The sequence below is a fragment of the Spinacia oleracea genome, chromosome 3 (genome assembly GCF_020520425.1).
Source record: "Spinacia oleracea cultivar Varoflay chromosome 3, BTI_SOV_V1, whole genome shotgun sequence".
NCBI lineage: Eukaryota > Viridiplantae > Streptophyta > Magnoliopsida > Caryophyllales > Amaranthaceae > Spinacia > Spinacia oleracea.
This window is the reverse complement of record NC_079489.1, coordinates 1,958,642-1,985,432: the sequence shown is the minus strand read 5'-3', so window position 1 is coordinate 1,985,432 and position 26,791 is coordinate 1,958,642. Positions and strand designations below refer to the sequence as shown.

Sequence of the window (26,791 nt, the reverse complement as noted above, 5' to 3'; positions counted from 1 at the left end):
CGAAAGTTCAAAAGTAAACGCCAGTCTTCACACTCTCTTTTCTTCATCTCCCTCCTTCCGACATTCTCTCTCTTTTTTTCTATCTCCTTAAACCTCCTCTGCTTCTTCTTCTGCGATTCTCTGTTTTCCCACGCTCAAATTTAACTTAAAATTAACCCAAAAAATCAAAAAAAGTTCAAATTTATCTGTAAAAATGTCGCGTAAATCTCTTACTCAACTCTTCTCTAGATTTATATCCCTCGATCGTCATCAAGGTAAGTCATCTTCAACCTTTCTCTCTCTATCTCTTTCTGTACTCTGTTTCTATACTCTGTTTTTCTGTGTTTTTTTTTTCTGGGTTTAGGGATTTCATTGAGAAAAAATTAACCCAGAAAACCCTTTTCGTTTCTTGCTTGTTTGATCATCTGGGGTTTTAGAATTTCATTGATAAAAGATTTAACCTAGAAAAAACCCCTTAATTTTCATGGCTGTTTATCGTCCTTATTGATCAATTGGGATTTTTTCTTTATTTTGATTAAAATTTATCTTTTTTCTGGTGGAAATTAGGGGGGATTATTGAAGATGATTGGGAATACATCGAAATTCTTGACCGAAAATTCAGTTCGGGCGATGAAGAAGATGATTATGCCTCCATGAATGGGCTAGAGTCCGAGATGGGTGATCAAGAAAAGACCAATTTCAATGGAAATTATAAGGTAATAATTCTACTTTTTAAAAAAAATAAAAATTGGGTAATTGTTTGATTATCATTCTAATGGATTTTTTCTGCTTTTTTTTAGAAATTATTTTTTATTTTTACTGTTTTTGTAACCCTTGCTGCATGTTTGATACTGTTCTTGGTTCAGAAAATGGTACAAAAAGCCATGTGAAACGTTTGATTTTCTTTCCATTTGAATTGACAATGATAGATAAGTTTGGTATAGTTTAGCAAATTAAGTAGCGAGTTGAAAACCCGTACCCAATCTCATACTATCGAATCAAGCAACAGTGATCTTTCCTTTTGAATTGACTGTGTTAGATGAGACTCACATAATAGATTGATTACAAGAAATAGTTGAATTATTCTGTCATAAATGGTAATGGTTAACAGATTTTAAAAAGTTTGATATCTTATGAATGATGTTGAATAATGATGGAAATGAGCAAGTTGATTTTGTTTTGTGTAATTTCTCGAAAATAAGTGAGTTAAGCAGGATATTTTCCTGTAATTTCTCGAAATAAGTAGGCTATGTTTGATGTTTATATATAGTATAGGAAAAAACATTTTGAACTAATTTGAATGGTAGTTACTACTCCACTTACTAGTTAGGGTTTACACAATGTGAAGTGTAACATTTATTTTTGGCTCATTTGATGTAGTAGTACAAAAGTTTCTTAATCTATGTTAACTCTCCTTGTTCTTTTAACCTCGATTTGTCTAGACTTTATACCTGTACTTAATGATGTTCAATACTTTAAATTTTGCTTCTTGCATGGAACATCATCTGTAAATACATGTGATAAGTTTAGATTTGTGTAAGAAAGTTCGGTTAAGATTCGGATCAATGCACAATATGTGCTGTTGTGGAGCAAATCTTGTTGTGTTTCAGTCTTTCACAGTGTAAGCCCGGCCCGCTGGCCCGTCCGACCCGGAAAATAACGGGCAGAAATTTTAGGCCCGTTTTCGGACCCGGATCGATTTTAATGTGGTGTTTCAATATTTTGTAATGCTTCCAATGGAGAATTTCATCTTACATAGAACATACCACTTAAAATATGTGATAAGTTTAGATTTGTGCATGAAATTTCGGTTAATATTCGGATTAATGAACAATATGTGCAATTTGTGGAGCTAAACTTGTTGTGTTTCAGTCTTTCAGATCATGTGTTTTCTTACCTTGTTCTCATGTTCTCTTAATCTATGTTAACTCTCCTTGTTTTTTTAACCTCGATTTGTCTAGACTTTATAGTTTATACCTGTACTTGGTGAAGTTCAATACTTCCACTTTTCATCTTGCATGGAAAATCACCTCTAAATATATGTGATAAGACTTCATTTGTGTAAGAAAGTTCGGTTAAGTTCAGTTTGTGGAGCTAAACTTGTTGTGTTTCAGTCTTTCAGATCATGTGTTCTCTTATCTTGTTGTCATATTTCTTTTTCTGCATTGTTTAGATGAAATGCAAAGTACTGAGCAAAGCTGAAGTTCGTCAACGTTTGGAAGATAATATAACAAATGTGTCTACTGTCCTTTTGCTTCCAAGAAATGAAGCTGCAATTCTTCTGCAACATTTCAAATGGTAAATGATCAATCTGTTTCCTACTTTCCTCAATCGATTTTCTATTGCAATTAACTTCAATTCAGTGTTAAGTTCCTAGGAATTAAACATCTGTTTAAAAAACAAAATCTGGTGTTCTTTTTAAAGGTGTGTCAATGGATCCAACGACGAATGGCTGGCATGTGAACAGAAGGTACGCGAGGCAGTTGGTCTGTATGTGAGACCTGTTGAAGAAATCCCTGCTGATGCAACTGAAGTAAGCAACCTGATTTGTTCTAGACTTGATCAACTATAACCTGGCCCGCTTGCCCGGCCCGAAAAGTGTGTTTGGGCAGGCTCAAATGCACATGTTTAGATCAAAACCCGAACCGGCCCGAAAGGCTGAAAACCCGTTTTGGCCCGAAAGCGTGCATCAAATTATGGGTTTGGCATGAATATTTGTGTTAAAGCCGACCCAGCCCGAAAAAGCGTGGGTTTGGGCACTCTCATACACATTTTTAGACCATAACCCGAGCCTGGCCCGAAGCCCAAAAAACCCGTTTCGTCCCCAAAAGCACTCACCAAAATTTATGGATTTTTGTGTCAAAGCCTAACCTGACCCGAAAAAGCGTGGGTTTGGGTAGCCTCTGATGCACTTTTTTAGACCATAACCTGTTCCTGGCCCGAAAAACCCATTTTGGCCCAAAAGGCCGCACCAAATTATGGGTTTGGGCATGATTTTTTGTCTTAAAGCCCAGCCCGACCCGAAATTTGATCACCATTTTGTTCATACTTTTAATCCTTGGACTTTCTCTTCGTATACAGGTTGCTTGCGGTATGTGTTTGGTAGATTATCCAAGAGATTCGATGTCTTCTGTTTCTTGTGGCCATCAAATCTGCCATTCCTGCTGGGAAGGTCTGATAAAAAAAACTCCTAATTCTTCTTTCGTTTCGTGTTTCCAAACTCACTTATTATGTTAATGCTTCAATCTTATGATGTTATTTCTTTTGTTTTCAGCCTACATTAAAGAATCTATCAACGATGGTCCTCGATGTTTAACACTGCGATGCCCTGATTCATTTTGCGGAGCTGCTGTTGGTTTTGACTTTATAGAACGGTTGTTATCTTCGGAGGAAGATAAGATTAAGTTTGAAAATCACCTTCTTAGATCTTATCTTTCTAGCAGTGGGGTATGGTTTTGAAAATTTCACTTTGATTTTATCCTGTAAAAGTTTTATTTATGTTGCTGTGATTTTAATTTTTATTACCTTTGTTGTGGTGTTTTGTTAGGCGAAATGGTGTCCTGCTCCTGACTGCAACTATGCTGTGTTTTCTTATGATGGTGAAGAAGGCAGTGTTACTTGTCAGTGTTCACATAGCTTCTGCTGGAGTGTAAGTTTCTTTTTTGATTCTGAACTATAGAACGAGAAGTTGGTATGGAAAAAATTAGACCCGATCATCATCAGCCCGGCCTGGCCTGGCCTGAAATGGCCCAAAAAACCCGCTATTTTTGGTCCAGAATAACGGGTTTGGGGCAGAAAATCCAGCCCGAAGTTAGGCCTAATGTGCAGAATTCTCAAGGGGTGGCCCGACCCGAACCCAACCCGTTTTTATAATAATGGGGCTTGCCGAAATTTTAGGCTCGTTTTAAATTTTTTTGGTAGTTTTGGGGCAACTCAAAATTGAATTTTTAGTTATAAATTTGGCCCGCCTGAAAATGGCCCGACAAGCCTGCTATTTTGGCCCAAAATAGCGGGTTTGGGCAAAAAATTCAGCCCAAAGTCTGGCCCGGCCACTCTCCCCTTCCCGGGCCGAGGACCTCCTCAATGGGTTCTAAGAAGGAGGCTTTTTGTTCGCTGAATCAATCAATCCCTAATGTGCAGAATTTTAAAGGGGTGGCCCGGATTGAACCCGTCCCGGCCCGCATTTTTATCAGGTCTAGGAAAAACTGCCGATTTTTTAACGAGGAATGGTGATTGATTATGCAGTGTTCTCGGGAATCTCATGCGCCTGTTGACTGTAACACAGCCGACAAATGGATGTCAGAAGGCCCTCTCCACTCAGAGATCTGGTATGATGATTACATTACAATCTCTGACAACTCGAGTGATGTGGTTGTAATTTTCTTCTAGAAGTTTCTGAGATGTTGTGTTTTTTCCCTTTTGCTTGTTGTATGAAGGATGTTGACTAATACAGTGGAATGTCCGGTTTGCAAGTCTCGCTATGAGAAAGATGCATTACCCTATGTTCAGTGTGAAGCCTGTAAACATGAATTCTGCAGGTATAACTTGAACATGTTTAATACACTAAACTTGTTGAACAAACTCTTTAATGTTAACAACAGTTGATTTTGTTTATGGTTTTACAGTGTTTGTGGTGATGATTGGGGTTATTATGCGAAACACGGGACTTTATGTAGTAGCAATGGAGTAAGTTTTCGTACTTTCTCACTCAATATGGATTTGATTTTAGACCTGATCATCATGAGCCCGGCCTGCTGACCCAACCTGACCCGGAAAATAGCGGGCAGAAATTTAAGGCCCATTTCCGGGCCCGGCCAGATTAAAAATGATGGTTTTGGGGCAACTCAAAATTGAAATCTTAGTTGTAAATTTGGCCAGGCCCGAAAAGCCCGACATTTTGGCAGAAATGCGGCCTGACGTTTGGCCCGACCTGACCTAATACGCTGAATTTTTAAGGGGTGGCCTGGTCTAATCTTGGCCCGGCCCGCATTTTTTATCAGGTGTTGGATTTTTTGTAGCAGAATTGTTTAGCATGTGTTAAATTCTAGGTTATTTTTCAGGATGTTCAAGAGCTCACGAACAAGCTTCAGAGATACCAGCATCATTATAAGGCGTGGGCTACCTGTGAATCGGTATTTCATTATATCCTTCTAAGAAAGTTTTAGGCAACAAATTTTAATGGATATCAGTAAACAAATGTAATCCTAACTGCCATGTATCAGTAAAAATGTAATCCTAACTGTCATGTATCAGTAAAAATATAATCCTAACTGCTATTAATCTTGCTCTTACAGTCTAGGACAAACGCACTGTCGGATCTGAAGGTGTTTCAGGACTTGCAGGTTAGTAGTACTGTTAGCATGTTTCTGAATCCATTTCCTGAAACTTTGTTGTTGTTTCTGAAAATTAGTTTCTGAAACTTTGTTGTTGGTTTCAGCTTGATGGTCTGTATGGCGTATTTGGCCTCCCTTTAGCAGAGTTCAACTTCATTGTTGAGGCTCTTGAACAGGTAAGTAGAGTTACGTTGTGATATATTTTCGAATGATTCAAGGTTATGTTCCTCATTCGCGTGTTTTATATTGATAAAGTAAGATAGATGTGTAAAAAGTTTGGTGGGTGTATGAATAAAGTGAGGGGAAGTGAGTGTGAGTTGTAAATGTTACGAGGTAAGAGGGGTAAGATAGTAAATTTTATGTCCAAAAATAGTATATAACGGACTAAAACAGAAAGTGTAAAGATCATTTTGAAACGTAGGTTGTAAACTTTCGAATAATTCAGGGTTATGTTCTTTATCCCCGTGTTTTTTAGGTTGCTCAATGTTGGCAAATCTTGAAATGGACATATGTATATGGATATTATTTGTCTTCTGATAAACGCGCAAAGGAGGAGTTCTTGGAGTTCAGACAAGGTATATACCAAATTCTGATCCTGCTTATTAGGTTGGAGGTTTCATTCATTACAAATGTGTATTGATATGTAACTGTTTGAACATTTCATGTTTTGCAGAACATGCAAAACATTTTTTGAACAGGCTTCATAAGCACGCTGAGGAACGTCAGGATTTCCTGAACGGAGATGGTGTTTTTCTCTTTGTACAGTTCAGGGGTTTCCAGAACAGGCTAGCTACGCGTACCAGGTATAAAATAATTCCTAATTTTATATCTTCTGCATGGAAGTGTTTACTTGTTTCAGAACTGATGAAAGAATTAGAAAAACTCCGAAAATGATTCTGTTGTTTCTGCTGATTCTTAGTGATGGATTCTTAGTAATTTGTGCATTGGAATATACTTGTGTTCACACTTATGAAAGAATTAGAAAAACTCCGATATGGATTCTGTTGAAACTAGACCTGATCAAATTGCGGGTCGGGTTTGGGCTGGGCCGGGCAGGAAATGTTCTGCCCAAAACCCGCTATTACTGGCCAAAAATAGCTTTCGGGCCATTTTGGGGATGGGACAAATTTATGACTAAAATTGCAATTTTCAGATGGCCCAAAACCCACCGAAAAAATTGAATTCGGGATCTGAAAAACGGGCCTAAAAAATTCTGCCCAAACCCCGCTATTTTTCGGGCCGGGCACATGATGATCAGGTCTACTTGAAGCCCCTCTTCTTTTGCATGAAAATCGGTGCATAATTCCTCAGGCGCAATTTGGTATCTTTTTATGTGTTGTAGCATTAATTTGCATTGAAATATACTTGCTTCAGACTGATTAAAGAATTAGAAAACTCCGACAATGATTCTGTTTTTTTGCTGCTGATTTCTGTTAGTTGATCGGTCTCATTTGCGGGTGGGTTCGGATCGGACCACACCTTTAAAAATTCTACCCACTAGGTTGGTTCGGGCCGAAAATGTTCTGCCCAAAACCCACTATTTCTGGCCAAAAATACGTCCTTTCGGGCCATTTTCGGGCCGGGGCAAATTTATAACTAATTTTGAGTTGCCAAAAACCCACCCAACAAATTAAATTCGGGTCCCGGAAACGAGCCTAAAATTCTGTTTTTTTTTTGCTGCTGATTTCTGTTAGTTGATCAATCTCATTTGCTTTGTTATAAACCAGGGTTGCAAGAAAGTACTTTCATGGATTGTTGGAGGATATAATGAACGGGCTGCCAGAAGTGGGGGTAAGCATCCCAAAGTTCAGCCCGAGTCAGATATCAGTAAAGCAAGAAGAGGAAAGCAACAACAGTGCCTCCCTGATGAATCCGGATGAACTTTGCGGGCCGGGCTCAAACCCGAGTCTGATATCAGTAAAGCAAGAGGAAAGCAGCAACAGCTCCCTGATGAATCCGGATGAACTTTGCGGGCCGGGCTCAAACCCGAGTCAGATATCAGTAAATCAAGAGGAAAGCAACAACAGCTGCCTGATGAATCCAGATGAACTTTGCGGGCCGGGCTCAAACCCGAGTCAGATATCAGTAAATCAAGAGGAAAGCAACAACAGCTGCCTGATGAATCCAGATGAACTTTGCGGGCCGGGCTCAAACCCGAGTCAGATATCAGTAAAGCAAGAGGAAAGCAGCAACAGCTGCCTGATAAATCTGGATGAACTTTGCGGGCCGGGCTCAAACCCGTGCCCGAACGTGCAACAAAAGCGAGGGGTAAAAAACAGCTGCAGTCAGAGCTCGGAAGTCATGAGAGTGGAAAAAAGTGACACAGACATCAGAAGCCCGGTTGGCAGCCCGAAAGTCATGGACATCAGCAGCAGCCCAGTTGGCAGCATTTCATCTGATGATGATGAATCTGAACTTCAGTCTGAATTCAAGTCTAAAGTCGTGTTATGGTAATTCTGAAACCGGCACTTGAAATTGTTCTTAGAATAGGCATCAGAAAATACAAACTTTTATAAAAGACGGTCTTACATAAAAGACCGCCTTGTTGTCACCTTGCTGCCACGTTGTTGCTGACACAACATGATGTCAACCTATTTTATTTTATTTTTCTTAAAATATATATACCACTTCTCCTTTATTTTTCATTTTCTCTCCTCATACCTCTGTGTTTCTTTCTCTCTCTTCACACCTCTCTCTGCTTCGTTCTCTCTCCTCGAAACCTAATTCCATGGCCACCACCACCGAGAGGTGGACCACGATGGAGGTGCGACGGTGGTTTCTGCTACAAGCTTTGGTCGTGCAGGGAGGCGGTGGACTAAAAGATGAGGGAGATCGAGTTCCGCGGTGGTAAAAGGGTCGGAGGATCTATGGAGGATTTCAAGTGAGGGAGGACGGTTGTTTTGGCACGACAGTGTGTGAGAAATTATCGGCCTCGCCATCAACTTCTCTTCGCCATTCCCCGCCGTCACCATCAACTCCTCTTCGTCGTTCCCCGCCGTCGCCATCAACTCCTCTTCGCCGTGATTGGGTTTTAAGTAGTGTAGTCTCTCCATAAATCACTAGACTGATACATTGATTCATTTAGTTGCGCAATTTGTATACTGCACCGATTGTATACTGCACCGTTCTCAATCCAATCTACAATTTGTATAGTACACCGATTATTGTTGCAGATTTGAGAGTTTGATTAATTATGTTGTTTTGTTTATTTGTTTGTTGAGTTCTTACTGGTTCACTTTTACGAAAGATTGATTAGTTTGTTGTGATTGCAGAATTCTGATTACATTTTTGCATTTATGCCTTCTTTTTATTAAAGTTACACTTTTGTTACCTTTAGCAGTTTAGTGGAGAATAATTTAGTTTTAGTTAATAATCGAAGTATTTTGGTTTAGTTATAATTAAATCTGCTTTATTTAGTTAAGATTTGATTTGTCAGAATTATTTTGTTTTAGTTTTAGTTTTAGTTAACACTAAATTTGTTTTAGTAAAGAATAATTATGTTTTAGTTAAGATTGAATTTGTTTTAGTTAAAAATTATTTCGTTTTAGTTAAGGTTTTTAGAGGTTTGGTATTTCCGAAGTTTTAGTTAAGAGTAACTTTATTTTAGTGACGAATATTTTCGTTTTAGTTAAGGTTAAATTTGTTTTGGTTGAGAATAATTTTGTTTTAGTTAAGAATTATTCTCTAGGTTTTCTGAGTTCTAGTTAAGATTTTTTTAGTTTTAGTTGTGATTTTCTTGTTTTAAGTTAAGATTTTCGAGTTTTAGTTACGTATTTTTGAGTTTCAAAGAACGAATTTCAGGGCTTTAGTTAAGATACAAAATTTTCAAGCAATGAAACCAATTAGTTAAACAATGAAACTAATTAGTTAAGCACTTATACTAATAAGTTTACATATATAAAGAAAGTATTTGAAGCCTAAAATTCAATTAGTTAAGCAATGAAACTAATTAGTTAAGATATGGAACCAATTAGTCAAGATATGGAATCAATTAGTTAAGCAATGAAACCGATTAGTTAAGATATGGAACTGATTAGTTAAGATATGGAACCAATTAGTTAAACAATGAAACCAATTAGTTAAACAATGAAACCAATTAGTTAAACAATGAAACATATTATTTAAGCACTGCGACCAATTAGTTAAGCATTTAAACCAATTAGTTTAGAATTTAAACCAATTAGTTTAGAATTTAAGCCAATTAGTTAAGCAAAATTATTAAGTTTGTATATGTAAAGAAAGTATTTGTTAAGCCCGAAATTCAATTAGTTAAGCATTGAATTAATTAGTTAAACAATATAAGCAATTAGTTAAGTGATTAACCAATTAGTTTACGTACATATATAAAGAAATTATTTGTTAAGTCTGAAATTCTTAGTTAAGAAATGAAACCAATTAGTTAAGCACCATAACTAATTAGTTAAACAATTTAACCAATGAGTTAAGCATTGAATCAATTAGTTACGCAATGAAACGAATTAGTTAAGCAATTAAACCAATAAGTTTACAAGTATAAAGAAAGTATTCGTTAAGCCTAAAATTCAATTAGTTAAGCGTACAATTCAATTAGTTAAGCACTTGAAGCAACTAGTTAATCACATGAACTAATTAGTTAAGCACCGGAACTCATTAGTTAAAGCAATTAAACCAATTAATTTAATGAGTGAAACCTAAAATTAAATTAGTGAAGTATGTATCCAATTAGTTAAGAAATTGAACCAATTAGTTATGCAACGAAACTAATAAGTTTACAAATATAAAGAAAGTATTTGTTAAGCCTAAAATTCAATTAGTTAACTATGAAATTCAATTAGTTAAGCTCTAAAACTAATTAGTTAAGCAATAGAACCAATTAGTTAAGTTATAAAACCAATTAGTTAAACAATTGAACCAATTAGTTAAGCAATTGAACCAACTAGTTAAATAATTGAACCAATTAGTTAAGCAATATAACCAATTAGTTAAACAATGGAACTAATCTAGTCGTTTGGGTCGGGTTTGGGATGAATTAAAAAACTACACAATACATGTTGCACTTGCTTGTCTGCTACTCAAAAGCCGATGATGTCCATTAGCAATTTAGCACAAAACCATGCATACAAACTGTATAATATTAATACAATCAAATTATTGCGACTACTCAGTAACATGAATATGTATTACTTCGGAATATACAGCAAAATAGCCATAATTTATTGTTGGTTGAGTTGCTGAAGTACCAAGTGGAAAGAATTTTTTCCTTTCCATGAAATAAACCATGTTATACAACTGAAAATGTTAGGATGAACTGAGAACAAATTTCAGCAAAAGCTAAAAGCAAAAGAGAACAACATCCACATTCTTCTCACGCTCACCCTAAATACCAGCAAACTACTTCGTATATACATACAGCTTGCATAAACGATCTACAATTTCAAAGTTTCCCACCATCTTAATACTACTATAAAAATGGGTTACAACGTCCTAAGCAAGTATCTAACTGTTCAAAAGCCAAAAATTGTCGAAGATGGTGCTCCGATGCTTGAAATTCATGCTCTTCTGCCATTTTGTTTCAAATTCATATATTATCTCTCCCCTTTTGTCACGGAAATAGTGTTTCCCCCAAACAGATCTACAAAACCAATAGCAGACACCATAATAAGAACAAAAAAATTGAAATATTAAGCATTAATCATCAATAACTCATCGATTTCCGAGTGATTTTCCAGAAAATAAGAATAAATAAGGAAGTAGGAGGAAATCATGATAATATTTTTACAATAATGACAAAGTAATCGCAGATTTTAGAAATTAACCCTAACAAAAGAATAGCAAACACAAAATTATCAAATCAATGCATTTATGCGATTCAATAATACAAACAGATCGAATCAAGAAAAGCAATATGTCGAATTCATAGCAAATTTCGTCCTTGAACAAATTGAAGATTAAAAAATCTAAAAGAATTGAAGAATGGGGGAGAGAGATAAAAGAGTTACCCAACGCCGCCGACGGTTGAATCGAGGTACGTTTGAGAAAATTGCGTTAATCTTGAGCAAATTGGTGGAGTTTTGCTGGAGAGAGAGGCAGAGAGGAGTGAGAGGGGTAGAGAGGAGAGAGAATTGAATAAGCAGGATTTAGCGGAGGAAACGAGGAGACAAATTTTTATAGGCGCGTGAAGTCTCGCGCGAGTGGTCGAGATGGCTGGTCTTACCTACACGCGCTGGTAAGGCCGTCTTACCTAAAAGCTACCCATCAGAAAATAACATTTAGAATCGGTTTTCGATTAGTTTGGTTTCGTGTTGATAAATCTAACAGCGTTTTTGAGCCCGTATGTAGGCTGTGGTTCGGTTTGTACAGCATATATAACCCTTAAGGTTAGCTCCCACTTTTGTGGTGATAATAGAAGTTTAATTTTGCAGTTTGTGAATGTATGGATTCACAAAAATGACAGTGTAAAAACTAGCTGTTTTTGAGAAGTCTTGTTGTTCTTGCCATAAAATTGATGCATGTTTCAGCTTTTTCTGTATGTATTGAATTGATGCATGTAGTTGCAAGTGTGTTAAGGAGGAGTTCATTACAACAAAACATTTGATAATGGGCCTCTTGTTCATAATTCCATTTTTAACCCTATTGGCTAGTAAAGTTTATGTTATTAAAGGTGGATTTTGGTGAATTTTAAGTTTAAGAGGTACATGAGACATCTAAAACTTTGGTTTAGTACGCAAATGTAGAATCAATGGTGAAAGAAACTAATGTTGTTGAAGTGAGTTGGCAAAGTCTAAGTTATGAAAGTTGGATTTGGTGACTATTTCAGATTCAAGAACGTACATGAGACACCTAAAACTTTGGTTTGAAATCCGGAAGTAGAAAATAATAAAAACTATTGTCCTTGAAGTGAGTTGGCATCAAAACAACCACCGCCACTTAATTTGCCGACTCATCCTTCGTTCATTTCCTTATTTACTTTGTACCAAGGAATAACTCAAAAACTAATATGTCACCGGATAAAGACTTGCGTGCTATGTTACCTTACCGATAAGGTCTTGGCATACTATATTCTCAGTTTTGAATCCCCCCTAAATAACATATATGTTAACTGGACTCTTCATTTTACCTCAAATACACGTGTCAGATCCTCAGCTCGAACATGGATATGGACACTTTCAATTTGGACCAAAATCAACAATTTTTTCGCAAATTAGTCGTGTCAAAAACTTAGACATGTAACCGTGTCCGATATGGGTCTATGAGTGGGATAACATAGCTTATACAATTATACATAATGCTCATGAATCAATATGTGAGTAAGTGTGTCCATTGTACATGCAAAGTACTTTTGGTAAACCCTAAACCCACCATGTAAACCGATCCATTACAGCAAATTTGAAGCATACATTGCAGAATGTATGAAGATCTTAATCCCACCATTAAACACCCACTCATCTTCTCTAATCAAACGCTTTAACCCCATCCAACTCGCCATCAAGAACTTATTCAACGACCCTTACACCCTCTCCAATGGCGATTTTGGCCACCTTCTTCAGTTCTGCGCAAACAATCGTCTCATACTCCAAGGAAAACAACTCCATGCTCGTATTATCCTCTTCGATTTTACCCTGGATAACTTCCTTGCTTCAAAACTCGTCAATTTCTACGCTAAAACTGGAAACATCATTCATGCACGTAAGGTGTTCGATGAAATTCCTCAGAGAAATACTTGGTCTTACAATGCTATGTTCATAGCTTATTCATGTGATGATAAGCCTGTAGAAACACTAAAGCTGTTTTCTTCCTTTATAAGGGACTCAAATGAATTGGCAAAACCAGATAACTTCACTCTAACGTGTGTTTTAAAGGCGTTTTCGACCTTGTTTTCTGATGCTAATTTAGCTAGGGAGATACATTGTTATGTATTGCGACGTGGGTTTGATACAGATTTGTTTGTGGTTAATCCTCTGATCACATACTATACAAGGTGTGATGAAATGGGTGTGGCCAGAAAAGTGTTTGATTTGATGAGGGAAAGAGATATAGTGTCATGGAATTCCATGATTTCAGGGTATGCTCAATCTGGGTATTGTGAGGAATGTTTGAACCTTTATAAGCTTTTTCTGGGTGTTAAGAAATTGACCCCAGATGGTGTAACAGTGGCAAGTGTATTACAAGCCTGTGCTCAAAAGAGGGATCTTGTTCAAGGGAAAGAAGTACATAAATTCGCGGTAGAGAACAATATCAAAGTTGATATCTTGGTTTGTAATTCAATTATAGGGATGTATGCTAAATGTGGTAGTTTAGGTTATGCTAGAGAGTTATTTGACAACATGAGTATTGAAAAAGATGAGGTTACATATGGCTGTTTGATTTCTGGGTATTTGGCTCATGGTTATATAGAGGAAGCAATGTGTCTTTTCAGGAAGATGGAAAACCCGAGTTTGAGTACATGGAATGGTATGATTTCTGGTTTGGAACAGAACAATTTTCATGAGATTTCCATTGATTTAACCAGAGAAATGCAGGGTTTTGGTTTCGGTTTCAGACCAAATTCAGTGACAGTTTCGAGTGTTCTTTCTGCACTATCCCACTTCTGCAATCTAAATGGAGGAAAACAAGTACATGCCTATGCAATTAGGAACTCTTTTGAGGACAATATTTATGTTGAGACTGGTTTAATTGATGTGTATGGGAAAGCTGGATTTCTTCAAGGAGCAATTCATGTATTTGATCGATCAAGGCATAGAAGTGTAATGATTTGGACAGCTATAATTGCAGCTTATGTTACAAATGGTGATGCTGATCATGCACTTAATCTTTTTGATGAAATGTTGAATTATGGGATTCAACCTGATTCTGTTACCCTCACTGCTGTTTTGAGTGCTTGTGCTTATTTAGGTGATATAGACAGGGTTTGGAAGATAATTGAGGATATGTATAATGATTATGGTATACAACCATTATCAGAGCATTATGCTTGTGTTGTTGGGGTTTTGACGCGAGCAGGAAAAGTGTCAGAAGCCGAGAAATTCATGTCCGAAATGCGGATGGTGTTTAGGTCAAAAGCTTAGGGTAAACTTTTTAATGGTGGTTCCGTTCTTCTGATGACTTAATAGAAATGCAATCTGAAAGTTAAAAAGAAGGTACATTGCTCTTCCTCTGAAATCTTATATTTTATGACTGAAAGACGAGAATCAAGAGAGATATAACAGCGTTGAAGGTATTATACAGAGTACAATATTTTAAAACAGGAGAATTCGCATGTCACTAGTCACCATCTTAAAATCACATTTTTATTTTTGTGTGAGCACCATATTGTAAATTTTTAGTTAACCTAGAAATCATGTAACCCACACATTGCACAGGCTAGATCTAGTTTATACTTGGTAGTTGCCTTGGTATATCATTGTTGCACCTTGCACCTTTGTTTTGGAAGGACAAGCAACACTTGACAAAAATGGTCAAAACTCCAAGATTGTTTGGTATGAATGAATGATATCCTCATTTTCACCTGTAACAAATGTCTTTGAGCAACTTTCTTTGTATTGTTCAATTCTTTTTACAGCACAAAACCTTATTATAGTTCCTCATAATCCCAATTATTACTATAAATACAACGATTTTCAATCGTCCGATAAAAAACCGGGTTAGATTGGTTTTAACCCATTACTTTTTTGATTGTTTGAGTTGGATAAAAGCAGATTACAGGTCACAAACTCTTGTTCAAAACCCAATATGTTGAGGTCAATTTTGGGTCATAAAATCGAGTTACAGATCATAAAATCTTGTTCAACACCCGGTGACTTATTGCACAAGCTAAATCTATCAATGCTTATATCACTTTGCATGGAAGTGCCAAAGCAACAGATCAAACTCTAGACAAAGACATGAGCAAAATGCAGAAAGACACAAAAGTTTCACAAAGCCAACTAAACTGTAGCATTAAGTTTCATTTTGATAAATTACACTTCCAAGACTCAAATCAGAAAAAGAAAAAAGACCAGGACTTGTTGCTGTAAAACCTACTTGAGGAGCTAGATATTTCTTTTTAATAAGAACTCCTGAACTTAAAAAACCCCACAAAAAAAGAGGAGTAGAATTCGAGAAAACTATCTCAATATCCTGTACAATGATTCTTGAACACACCTATTATCAGGATTATGCTCAAACCAGAATCGAACAGTTAGTTGTATGCCCAATTTCACGCCTTCCATCCGTAGCCAATATTATCATCAAGGTCACTGCCAAAAAACCCAGTATCTGAAAAATCATGAGGCAAATCTGGAACCATATCATCTGACAAATGCAGATTTTGCTGTATTTCTGACACTTTCTGATGCAGATTTTGCTGTATTTCTGACGCTTTCTGATTAAAACCACCATTGGAACCACCATTAAAACCACCATTAGAACCACCTCCAGCTGCAGAAGAGTCACTGTTGGTGGGAGCCTTAAAACTGTTGCTCTTGCTTAGAGTGGGTCCCGCACCCCCACCTCCACCACCAGGAACGTTGCTCGAGACAGCGGGTGTTACTGGTGTACCATTGTTTCCGTACCCTAACCCACTTGAGGCCGCACTCGGGTTCATAGTTTGACCACCACTAAGGGTTTTCTGTTGTCCGGTTGCTGCATTATTTCCAGACATATCTTGCAACAGTTGCTGAATCACGTGCTGCTGCAACGCCTGATTTCCTGGTTGTGACGGTTGTTGTTGTTGTTGATTCTGTTGAGCAACAAATTGCTGATTCGAAGAAAACCCACCACCACCTGGAAAGTTCTGAATTGACCCTGGAAGAACACTTGAAGAACCCCCACCACCTTGGAAAGAAGAAGATGGACTTTGGTTATTATTTTGTGAAGAAGACGGTTGTTCCTGCTGAAGTGAGTTAGGGTTTGAGTTCATAGAATTTTGTCTAATCATCATGTTTTGGTAGTTGGTCAATGCTAAAGCAGCGGCTGCTTGACCGCTTATCGAGCCTCTGTTGTTATTAGCAAGCAAATTAGTGTTGTTGTTGTTGCCCAAATTAGGGTTAGGGTGGTTCATCCCTGGTTGTTGCTGCATTGCCATGAGTTTATTGATAGTGTTCCTGTCAGTTGGCAGACCTTGACTACCAGCAAGTTGCTCCATTTCCTGTATCCTTTGCATTTGTAGCTTCGATGCAGAGCTATGTCGAGGATAGCTTTTCAATCCCTCTGCATATGATATAACAGGATCGGAATTCAGGATTATAATAAAATAATAAATACTCCCTCCGTCCCAGTTTTATAGTCATGTTTGACTAAAACACAGGTTTTGAGAAAAGTGGAATACAGTGTATTGGAAAGTGGGAAAGTATATAGGAAAGTGGAAGTGGAATATAGTGTAGGGGAAAGTGGAATATAGTGTATGGGAAAGTAGGAAAATTAATGGCCAAAAATGGCAACAAGACTATCAATTTGGGACGCCCGAAATAGAATACAGAACTTTAAAATAGAGACAGAGGGAGTATAAATAAGATACTACATATACAAGAAAAATCAGACGAGCGAAGTAAGGGAAATTACAAAGGATGTTTGACTTTTTATATAAAATTCCTAAAGACTACTGCCGAGAGAACGGAAAGTTTAGTGGAAGACTTAAATTGAGTAAAATCCAACCTAAACATCAAAAACCACTTCCAAAAATCCAACTACTCCCGAATTCCAGAAGAATCTTTATGGACTAACATTTTATATTCATCCACACACCGACAACAGAATTTATAAATGGACTAACATTTTGTATTCATCCAAACACTGACAACAAAATTTAAAATGGTGACTTGGTGACTGTCTGACTGAAATTTTCTATTAATAAGACTTCTCATCAATAAGCATGGAACTAATTTTTCAAGTGAAATTATCTAATAGCCTAATATAGTACAGCAAAACACTCCATAAATCGTAATTTTATAGCATCAAATAATGCTATACATGGGGGAAAACAGTACAGTTTGCACAATAACAACTGAACAAGGAAGAAATAATGCTTTTAATGGATTTAAAAAATTACGCTGAAAGAAACATAAGTGACATTTCCCTGCTAGAGTAATCACCAATAAAACCAAGAGATAAATTTGGAAGCTGCTTGGGACAACACGTTACACAGGGAGATATAAGGAATACAGAGAAAAAACATAGAAATCATTTCCCACAAATTTGTGGACCAATAACATTGAACCTTCGATCAGTGAAGCATAACAAACTAACTGGTTGATCTAATGTGTCAATACAAACTCATAAATGCTCCTCTCAAATAACTAACCATTGCAGAATTTATCAGATATAATACACAAAATACACGACACGTAAAAAAACTGAAGAATCGGACAATATTCTAACATGAGATATGAAGGATATGAGGAATTACCTATAGGACCAACTTTATTGTCCCGGCAAAAATCTACAAGATCTTTCATGCTGTTAACAACCTCAGCAATCTGTCACAAAATATACCAAAAAATAACAGGATCAAGCCATATACATTATCAGGAAGAAAACATCATAAATTATGAACAAAAGCGCACCTGCAAACACCTAACATATCTTTTAGAGAATCCCAAGTCATTGAGTGATTGTAACTCCAAACTCTTAGCAAGCTGCCGACCAGCTGTTACAACCCTGAAGTAAAAAAAAAAAATTAAAAAAAAACGTAAACTTGCGTACAACCAACTCTAAAGTCAAAACCAGTCATCATTATCATTATCATTACCCCATTGCCTCAAAAAGGCTCCCGCAAGAAGCGGGGTAAGGGAGGGTGTGCGCAACCTTACCCCTGCAATTGCAGAGAGGTTGTTTCTAATTGACCCAAAAGCGATAACGGGACGACAAAGGGACGACCATCTTCTACTTCATGGAAAGGAAGCGAAGAGGTTTTAAGAGCCATTTTGATTTAGTCCATTACATCCTACAGCCAAAAGAACAAATGAATCTTTGGCTCCATGAAGATGGACAACTCTAAAGTCAAAACCAGTATTCGATAAAAACATGTTTACAGCCCTTTTTCCAAGAACCTTTAAACCTTAATACAGGACAGCAGGGACTTCAACTAACTATGAAAATGGTATATCAATAAACACATTACTGTTTCTAGACTTGGGAAGAAAGATAACAAATGAGGCAATGTATACTGCATTCTTCAGTATAATATACTGTTTGTGAGTCATTATTAACATTTCGGTAAAGATAAAGAAACTCACATATTACTGTTCGTTTGTAAATCTTGTGAAGAAACTCCATCAGGTCCACTTTCAGCAAGTGTGCTTTGACATTTTTGTGCAACCTGAAGCAGCTGATTCACCTGACAATAAGTATATGCCATCTTTAGTATACAATTGTCCCAAGACAAAACATTGCATTTCTCAACAAAATGCCGCAAATCCACTCCAGCAATCCAATACATCAGTTGCCAAAAAAGATGAATCAAACATTCACCACAGAGAGAATTTGAAGAAACAATCACTGAACTTTGCATTTAAGCTAGACTCTTTATAATGTTACTCCTTCCGTCCCGTAATACTCGCACCGCTTTCATTATAAAGTCGTCATGGATTAATCGCACCGTTTCTATAAATGGCAAACTTTTATTGATATTATACTTACCCATGGACCCACCTATATCCCTACCCCCTAAAAAACATTAAAAAGTGAGTCATTTCCCACTATCCCTTTAAAAATTCAACACATTTCCCACTATCTATATTAAAAAAATACTCCACTATCAACTAACATCAAATTAAATAATAAGTCAATGACATTGCATTAAACTCTGTGCTGCTCAAACCGGTTCGAGTATTCCGGGATGGGGAGAGTAAGACTTAAGATAACAAAATGGAAATAAGAAATCAGTAATTCAGTACCTGAGGAGCAACAAGCCTCCTAGGAAGTAGTTCCTCATGGCGCCGTGCACAAAAGTCCCATGATAAGATCTGGATATCAAAGCAGGCAAATGTGAAAATAAGTTGACAGACATAAGTACTTGGATTGAAAATTTACATTACAATAGCAATCACCTTACCTTTAGTTCCTGGGTGAATATGATTCTGAGCTGACCCTCGCGAACTACACGAAGTTGCTCATACACGCTCTCCTGAACAGCTTTTCCATATTCCAACATCATTATTCCGTTACCAAATCTACGTTCACGAGGCACATCAACAAACAAAAGCTCATCTATTACGCCACTTCCAAATTTAATTTCATTCAGTCGAGGGAGTACTTCATATGTTGCTTCTGTTGATACAAAAAGGAATGATAAGAAATTAGAAGCAAACATAAACTGAAAATGATCTTCATCACCTACATCAACTTATGAAGGTGGGAAAAAAGCACATAACAGCAAGCTTTATGTAACATTTGGACCAGCAATATTCAATATTAGCACCTCTCAATCAAATAGTCAGCTTCCACATTTTCCCTCTTAACCTCTCCATCATCAATCTTAAATTATACCATTCAGAATTCACAACAAAGAAAACCACATGTTGGCAACGGATGAAGAGCCTTAAGCATGCTAAGGAAATCAGAACGGAGTAGCAAACGATTAACATTCCACATCTAAAATATCCATACCAGATGGAAACAAAAAAAGAGATACTTTAATCTAGATTAGTCAAGGAGACATATCAAAAGAAAAATACAGGGCATGGACCAGCTTGCATAATATAGGATGTCAACAAGCAACACTAAGTGGCATAGCACTGGCATGTTAACCAAAAAAACTCTTTGAAGGTGGACTTTAGCCAGGGTAACTATAATACTCCATACTTGGAGTTGTGACTAGTGGCATAAGTTTGCCTTATTCTAGATAACTATCCATGATGCAGTAAATCTACAGATTTAAGAACAAGACAAAACAATAGATGTTAAGCAGAACACAAACTTACCGAACCCCCTTCCAGACTTGGAGCCACATATGTCACAGTGCCAAGCATCCTAGGTCATGCAAAGAGAAAATATAAGAAAACCAAACCAAAACATATCATGCGAGAGGAATCGTATTCATAGCTCAAGAATTTCAATAGTTTAAAACAACAATTAAAATCTAACTGTAGTCTAAGTTAAGAAGATTCAGCAACTAACCATAGATGCTTGCGGGAAAACCCCTAATGCATGTTGTCCAACATTCTCGTATAAAGACAAGCACCACCTTTTCTTAGCACGAGGGGCGTAGTACTCTGCCACAAATTTCCTCCAATAGGCAATAGTATTTTCCTGTTGACGCACTTAAAAGGTGAATTTGGCAACAAGAAGTGCAAATTACCAATTATGAAAAGACACTACTGATGTAAGATGGCAGCAAACCACATGCTATCATGAAAATATCGCACGTAGGCTGAAAAGGCTGATTTCTTTCAACACCCAAAGTGAAAATCAATACTAAAAATCTTAGAAACAGCAAAAAAGTAAAGTTCTATCGACCATATTAACTTATTCTCGACTAAAATCAGCAGCAGGGACAGTACAGGAAAGAATTCAGACAATTTAGCAGTGCTAAGATACAGGTAACAAACTCACTTGTGGTCGTTGCCGCTGATGATACAGGTATTGCATCAGACGACGAGCACATACACCTCCAGTGTCATAGGGATGCTTCATGGAAGCTGTAATTTGCTGTTGGAAGTTTTGTTGAAGTTGCTGCCTCAACTGTTGTTGCTGCTGCTGTTGCTGATGCTGCTGTTGTTGCTGCTGTAACTGAGCCCTCTGCAACGGTGGCATTGACTGATACATCTGTTGCTGCTGCCGCATCCTCTGATGCTGAAAGATAGCCTGCAACTGTGAGTTGTGGTTTTGCATCTGCATAGGATCCTGTCTTTGCAGCAATTGATGTAAGACTTGCTGTTGAAAAATATCTTCTTGCTTTATATCCAGCCGCGGTTTCTTCTGCAGATGGGAAGTATTAGCAGGATCTTGGATGAACGAGTTGGGAATCCTTGACCCTAAAGGATGCGGGAGTTGGCCCGTTTGAGATCCTTGCAATGATGAAGCACCTTGTGGAAAATGATGTTGAGACTGAATAGCTTGTTGTTGAGAGTTAGGGTCATGATGAGAACCCGGATGGCCCGTTGATGGCCCGTCTATTATGGAGGAACCAGAAATACTAACATTATTATTGGAAGTAAACGACATTGGTGATGCTGGCAACCGTAAGTAGGATTCAGTGTTGATGCTGGCGCTTCTTTGCAACTGGGGACCACCTGAGAAGCCTGAGTTTGCATCAGTGACCAAAGAACTAGCTCCAACACTTGGGCCCGAATTAGCCACACCGTTGAGAACCGTGTGGTTCACGTCACCAGAAACTTGACCTAGGTGGTTCAACCGCCCTGTTCCAGAAATTGAATTGGCAGTGTTCCCAAAAGACGGACTCAAGTGAGACTGTGAATCTCCTTGGAAAAAAATACCAGAACTTCCTGAAGTTTGAGACAATCCTCCAACCATCCGAGAAGGTGCCATGAGCGGCACCGACCCCTGATGGCTGGAATCCAAATAGCTTTCCAAAGCCACGCCTGATTTCCCCTCTTTTCACCAAAAAATATAACCCAATTTCCTCAAGTTGAGCTACATACAGAAATCCATAATAGAGCCCTCAAAGTAAACCTCGCAAATACAATACAAGAACAAGATCATGTAATCAAAACCCAATACTATAAGAAAACCTACCCAATCCAAAAGCTCTAGGTTACCCAAGTCGCTCGGTTGTACAGTGATTTGTTTGTTTGCCTTGATAGCCTTATACTCTAGTGAAAACACAAACCAAAGCTACAATTAGCAGTAGAAATTACCTAGTGAGCCATCAAACAAATTCAAAATACAACACAATCTATCTTAACCTAATCATTAAGTTGAATAATCAACCATTAACCCGAAAAATGACTGATCTTATTAGCAGTAGATATTGCCTAGTGAACCATCAAACAAATTCAAAATGCAACACAATCTATCTTAACCTAATCATTAAGTTGAATAATCAACTATTAACCCAAAAAATGACTGCTCTTATCATTAAGTTGAATAATCAGTAGATATTGCCTAGTGAACCATCAAACAAATTAAAAATGCAACACAATCTATCTTAACCTAATCATTAAGTTGAATAATCAACTATTAACCCGAAAAATGGCTGCTCTTTTAAACCTTTGAAACCCGTTCATCTTTCTCAACAAACAGCCATAATACAACCAAAAGAAATACATCCATAACTTTTTTTAAACCCTAATTACCTACTCACTAAAAACCCACAAAAAACTAACCACATTAATCAACACATTCTTTTACCAGAAAAACACACAATACTAAACACTAAATCACACTATCATTCAACAAAATCCATCAAATCCCATCAAAAATAGAAACCCCCAAATCCCCAATAATCTACTCTATCGCCATTCACCTTACATTCATGTAAATTTGATACTTCCAAAAGAAAACCAGCTTAAACTAAAATTACCATAAAACCCACCAAAAAAAATCAACACTTGACTAAAATTAGAAACTCAAATCAACACCCAGATAGCTAGATAACACAATAATCAAACTTTAATCGCATAGAAAGCAGAACAAAATATACCCTAAATAAATAAATAAAAATGGGAAACTTACAAGAAAGACAGGAAATCGAACAAATTATAGCAACAAAATTACACTGATCACTGAAAAATTAGTGCAAGAATTTGAAGAGATAGAGAAAGAACAAACCTTTGAAAACGGCGAGCTGAAAAAGGAAAGCTAAAGCGCCGGGAAAAATTAATTAAAAATGGAAATTAAATTAGATAAAAAAAAAGCTGGAAATTTTTGGGAGGAGAGAGAAAAATAAAAGAAGAAGACATACCACTTTTATATATAGCTACTAGCTTGGGAAAAAAAATGAAGGAATTGGGTGACCGGCTGCACCAGTAGACAGCAATAATGTACTTGTTATAACCGGTAAAATATAGCACGTGGCAGCTGCTAGGTTGGTGTACGTAGTCGGTGGCTAGATCAAAGCGGTGAGAAAGGGAGGTTTGTGATGACGTGGCTGGATCTTATTGGTTAATCAATTTAATAATAGGAATAAAGTGATTGGGATATTCTGTGACGCGGTACAAGGTAAGGGTTACCGTGTGATTTTGCCACGTCATCGAATCATAGTAGATTTTACTACGAGGGCTTTTTGGTAAATTTAGGTGGAATTTTTCTATTATGAGACATGTAAGTAGTAACACGTTACTATAAGAGGGTAATTTGCAAAATAAAAATTAAAAATTAAAAATTGATATTTTTGGTTGGTGTGATTGATTATTGATATGATTGTAATGATGAATTGGATAAGGTGGGAGTGGTAATAGGGGATTATTCCCCACAATTGGACCATAGTTTGAAAGATTGCCTTTGTTTTGAAGAGGGGTTTCAAAGATTACCTAGAATTTAGGCTTTCTAAATTTTAATGAGTTATTAACCTATTTGGATTTTTTAATTTTAATTTTAATTTCTTTTTTTTAGTACTCGGTTCATCTTTATAACTAATCCGGATTCGTGGTGAGTTTTGGATAGATAGGTTTCATTCCCCTCCTAATTGTTGGGGTTGCGGGGGATCAAACACGGGTTCTCCCTACCAAGTTCAGCCTCAATCACCACTGAACCAACAAGCAATTGGTTATTTGAACTTATTTGTTGTATTATGTATTTATGTTGTAGTATTTTGTGAAAACTTACCTGAACTTATTTTTACTATTTACATGTAATAAGAATTTAAGTGTTTATTATTGCATAATGCGAATTTTTGTAAGAGACAATTTGACATGTATTTACGTGACGGGTCATATTTCATGTCACTTACTTCTTAGTTCTTACCCACCCTCCATACTATGTAAGTGCACGACGATTTGATGCATATTTAACTGTGATACAGTCTGGCAATTAAGTAAGTGTAAGACGATCTGACATGAGACTGAAATTAAGAAAATTTACTTAACTTATTGTTATTGAAAGGAACCTATACGTGTGTTACAATTGTCTGAAAAAACATGTTGTCTTGAACTTATCTGAATTAAACTATGGGAATTTAAGGGAACTTATCAGAATTCGTTTTTTCTATTTACTTATATGAATTTAGGTGTTTTTTTTTACTTTGTAATACAATTTTTTGTAAAAGATTGTTTGACACGTATTTAACTGACAGATCATACTATGTGTTTGTAATGTAAGACGGTTTGATGGTTATTTAAGTATCTGATAACATGTATAGTTTGACATTCAAGTAAGTATAAGACGATCTGATATAAGACTAATTTTTTTAATTAAAAAGGTAAAAAATAGAAAGAATCATAAATAAAACGGGAAACAGGGGATGCAAAGAAGCCCTCGTGTGGCCTGCGCCGGCCACTTGAGTTTAAGTCAGTTGATTAATTAAACATAAAGAAGTTGTCAACAACGTTGGCAATTTGCCTTGCCAAGTTGCCAAAACAAATTGTTGGCTTTGTTATGATTCTTGAATATTAAAATGTGATTTTTATATTTTTATTTTAATAACTTTTAATTGTAGATATTTGTACAATGTTTTATTCCAAGCAACATGTTCTTGTGAGGAATCTTTAAAAACAAAATAGTATAGAGTAAAAAGTTAATAACATGTTTATCAAATAAGTACGCGGTATTAAAATTTGTATATGTAAAATTAAAATATATGTTCCTCTTTCAAGTTGTTTTCGCTTAACTACTACTATAACTTAACAATTTTGTTACCGAGCATTTCGGACCGAATCGGGTAGACTTAGCAACTTCGGATAGAATTCGGATCTCGGTTTGATAATCAGGTGCACGAGTTAGTTTTGTCAAGTCTAATCATTTCCCACCATCATACTAAGCACGATTATGGGGATCAATTATAAAGAGATTTTCAACAAATTAAACACAATTAGAATTAGCCAAACTCTTAAAATGTTCATGATAAACAAAAACAAAGGTGAATTTTTATTTTGTGGATCTCATTTTCTCTCGATTTGGTTTGGTTTGTATAATTGTATGTGTAGTGGTTCATGGTTTGACAACCCATGGACTGTGGTACAAATTGACAAGCCCATAAGCCCAAAATCCCAACTACTTTGTTTTGGGCTTTATCATGATCAAATCCTCAAACATATTTTGATCATGTAAGCCTAAAAGCCCAAGAATTTTATGATAGGCCCTTTTGTGATTTATGGACAATTATGAAGAGCTAATGTGGTTGGCTAATGTATAAACGTAAGTAATACTTCATCGTTCTTGTTTACTCATAACTCTTTGACTTTTAAATTATTTACATAATCTATTTTGCCATTTTTTAATGATTTGTATTTAAGGAAAAATACAGTCATGTGAGGTTGTGTTAGATTCGTTTCAATATATAGTTTAAAAATATCAACTTTTATAATTTTTGTTTATTAATAATTACAGATATTGGAAATTGAAATAACGCATTCGTGAAAAAAGAAACGATATGAGTAAAAAGTAACAGAGGAATTGTTAGATATATTGATGTCCGTTGTACAGTTTTAGATCAAAGGCCAAGAATTGATGAAGTATTGTTGGAGATGGATTTCATGACTTAAAATTGATTATTTCGAAACCAAAGGCCACAAATATTAGATGTAAAGAAAACAAAAAGAAGATATGAGGCCTTAATAAGGGGGATTGGAGTGATCAATGGCAAGTCCACATTTTACGCCTGAGCGATAATATATTAATTAATAATTTACAATTAGGATTAAGAGTTGACATATTAAGGAATCAAATTTTGCACATTCTTTTGTAAAAGAAAACTTACATGAATTTGTTACTCCAGTATTTTTTATTTCATGGGACTTCGACTTTTCGAGAGAACTACCCTTGACCGACATATATATGCTATTGTTTCTAACAACACAAAGATAAACTTATGTATGGAACGCTTTGAATAACTAACGTGATATTCATCTCTTTTATATTCGAATGTTGTCCCTCGACTTGAACTACATGTTGTCATCACAAAGCCCTCAAAATCCAATACGGTTGCATACTCAGGGACACAGGTTGGTTGAAAGCCTGGATTGTGAATCACAATTTTAAATGCCTTGAGTCAACGTGAATCACGATTCAGACCAAAAACTTAATGTTCTGAAATCAAGAAATTTTGGATGCTTTGAATGACTACAATTTTGACACCTTGAGTCACTACGAATCACAATTCATATCATACAACCGTGTTCTCAAATCAAGATAAATTAGATGTTGTGACGGCGAATCACTACTTTGAACGCCTTGAGTCAGCGTGAATCACGATTCAGATCATACACACAATATTCCGAAATCAAGATAAAAACCCGATGCCTTGACTGTAAAAGTTTCAACGCCTCGAATCACTGCGAATCACGATTCATATTAAACACATCCGAAATCAAGATAAACTGGATGCCTTGATTGTGAGTTACTACTCCACTTTGAACGCCTTGAGTTAGCGTGAATCACGATTCAAATCACACACACAAATACGCAAT

The 26,791-nt window shown here is 36.5% G+C and overlaps 3 protein-coding genes across 4 annotated transcripts; 2 read left to right on the top strand and 1 right to left on the bottom strand.

Moving 5' to 3' along the window:
• Window position 1: 1 nt before the first annotated feature.
• On the top strand, window positions 2-8,642 carry LOC110782471 (probable E3 ubiquitin-protein ligase ARI8). Its single transcript, XM_021986639.2, has 16 exons — window positions 2-254; window positions 547-695; window positions 2,153-2,277; window positions 2,404-2,512; window positions 3,061-3,151; window positions 3,254-3,426; window positions 3,527-3,628; window positions 4,225-4,307; window positions 4,416-4,517; window positions 4,605-4,665; window positions 5,040-5,111; window positions 5,274-5,321; window positions 5,417-5,488; window positions 5,788-5,887; window positions 5,986-6,115; window positions 7,040-8,642. The coding sequence occupies exons 1-16, from the start codon at window positions 194-196 to the stop codon at window positions 7,764-7,766; spliced, it is 2,205 nt and encodes a 734-aa protein (XP_021842331.2). The 5' UTR covers window positions 2-193; the 3' UTR covers window positions 7,767-8,642.
• A 3,275-nt stretch (window positions 8,643-11,917) lies between these two features.
• Window positions 11,918-15,067, top strand: LOC110782291 (pentatricopeptide repeat-containing protein At2g37310). Its single transcript, XM_021986409.2, has one exon. It carries the CDS (start codon window positions 12,701-12,703, stop codon window positions 14,354-14,356), a length of 1,656 nt encoding a protein of 551 aa, XP_021842101.2. The 5' UTR covers window positions 11,918-12,700; the 3' UTR covers window positions 14,357-15,067.
• A 133-nt stretch (window positions 15,068-15,200) lies between these two features.
• LOC110782470 (probable transcriptional regulator SLK2) lies at window positions 15,201-23,154 on the bottom strand. 2 transcript variants are annotated; one of them, XM_021986638.2, is made up of 11 exons: window positions 22,998-23,154; window positions 21,963-22,039; window positions 20,820-21,860; window positions 20,385-20,516; window positions 20,189-20,237; window positions 19,321-19,535; window positions 19,163-19,231; window positions 18,503-18,603; window positions 17,831-17,924; window positions 17,674-17,743; window positions 15,201-16,478 (listed from the first exon to the last, which is right to left on the bottom strand). In XM_021986638.2, exons 3-11 carry the CDS (start codon window positions 21,753-21,755, stop codon window positions 15,487-15,489), a joined length of 2,658 nt encoding a protein of 885 aa, XP_021842330.2. In that variant the 5' UTR covers window positions 21,756-21,860; window positions 21,963-22,039; window positions 22,998-23,154; the 3' UTR covers window positions 15,201-15,486. The 2 variants fall into 2 exon arrangements, with proteins under 2 accessions (XP_021842330.2, XP_021842329.2); XM_021986637.2 differs by having other exon boundaries at window positions 20,820-22,039.
• Between the last annotated feature and the right edge of the window lie 3,637 nt (window positions 23,155-26,791).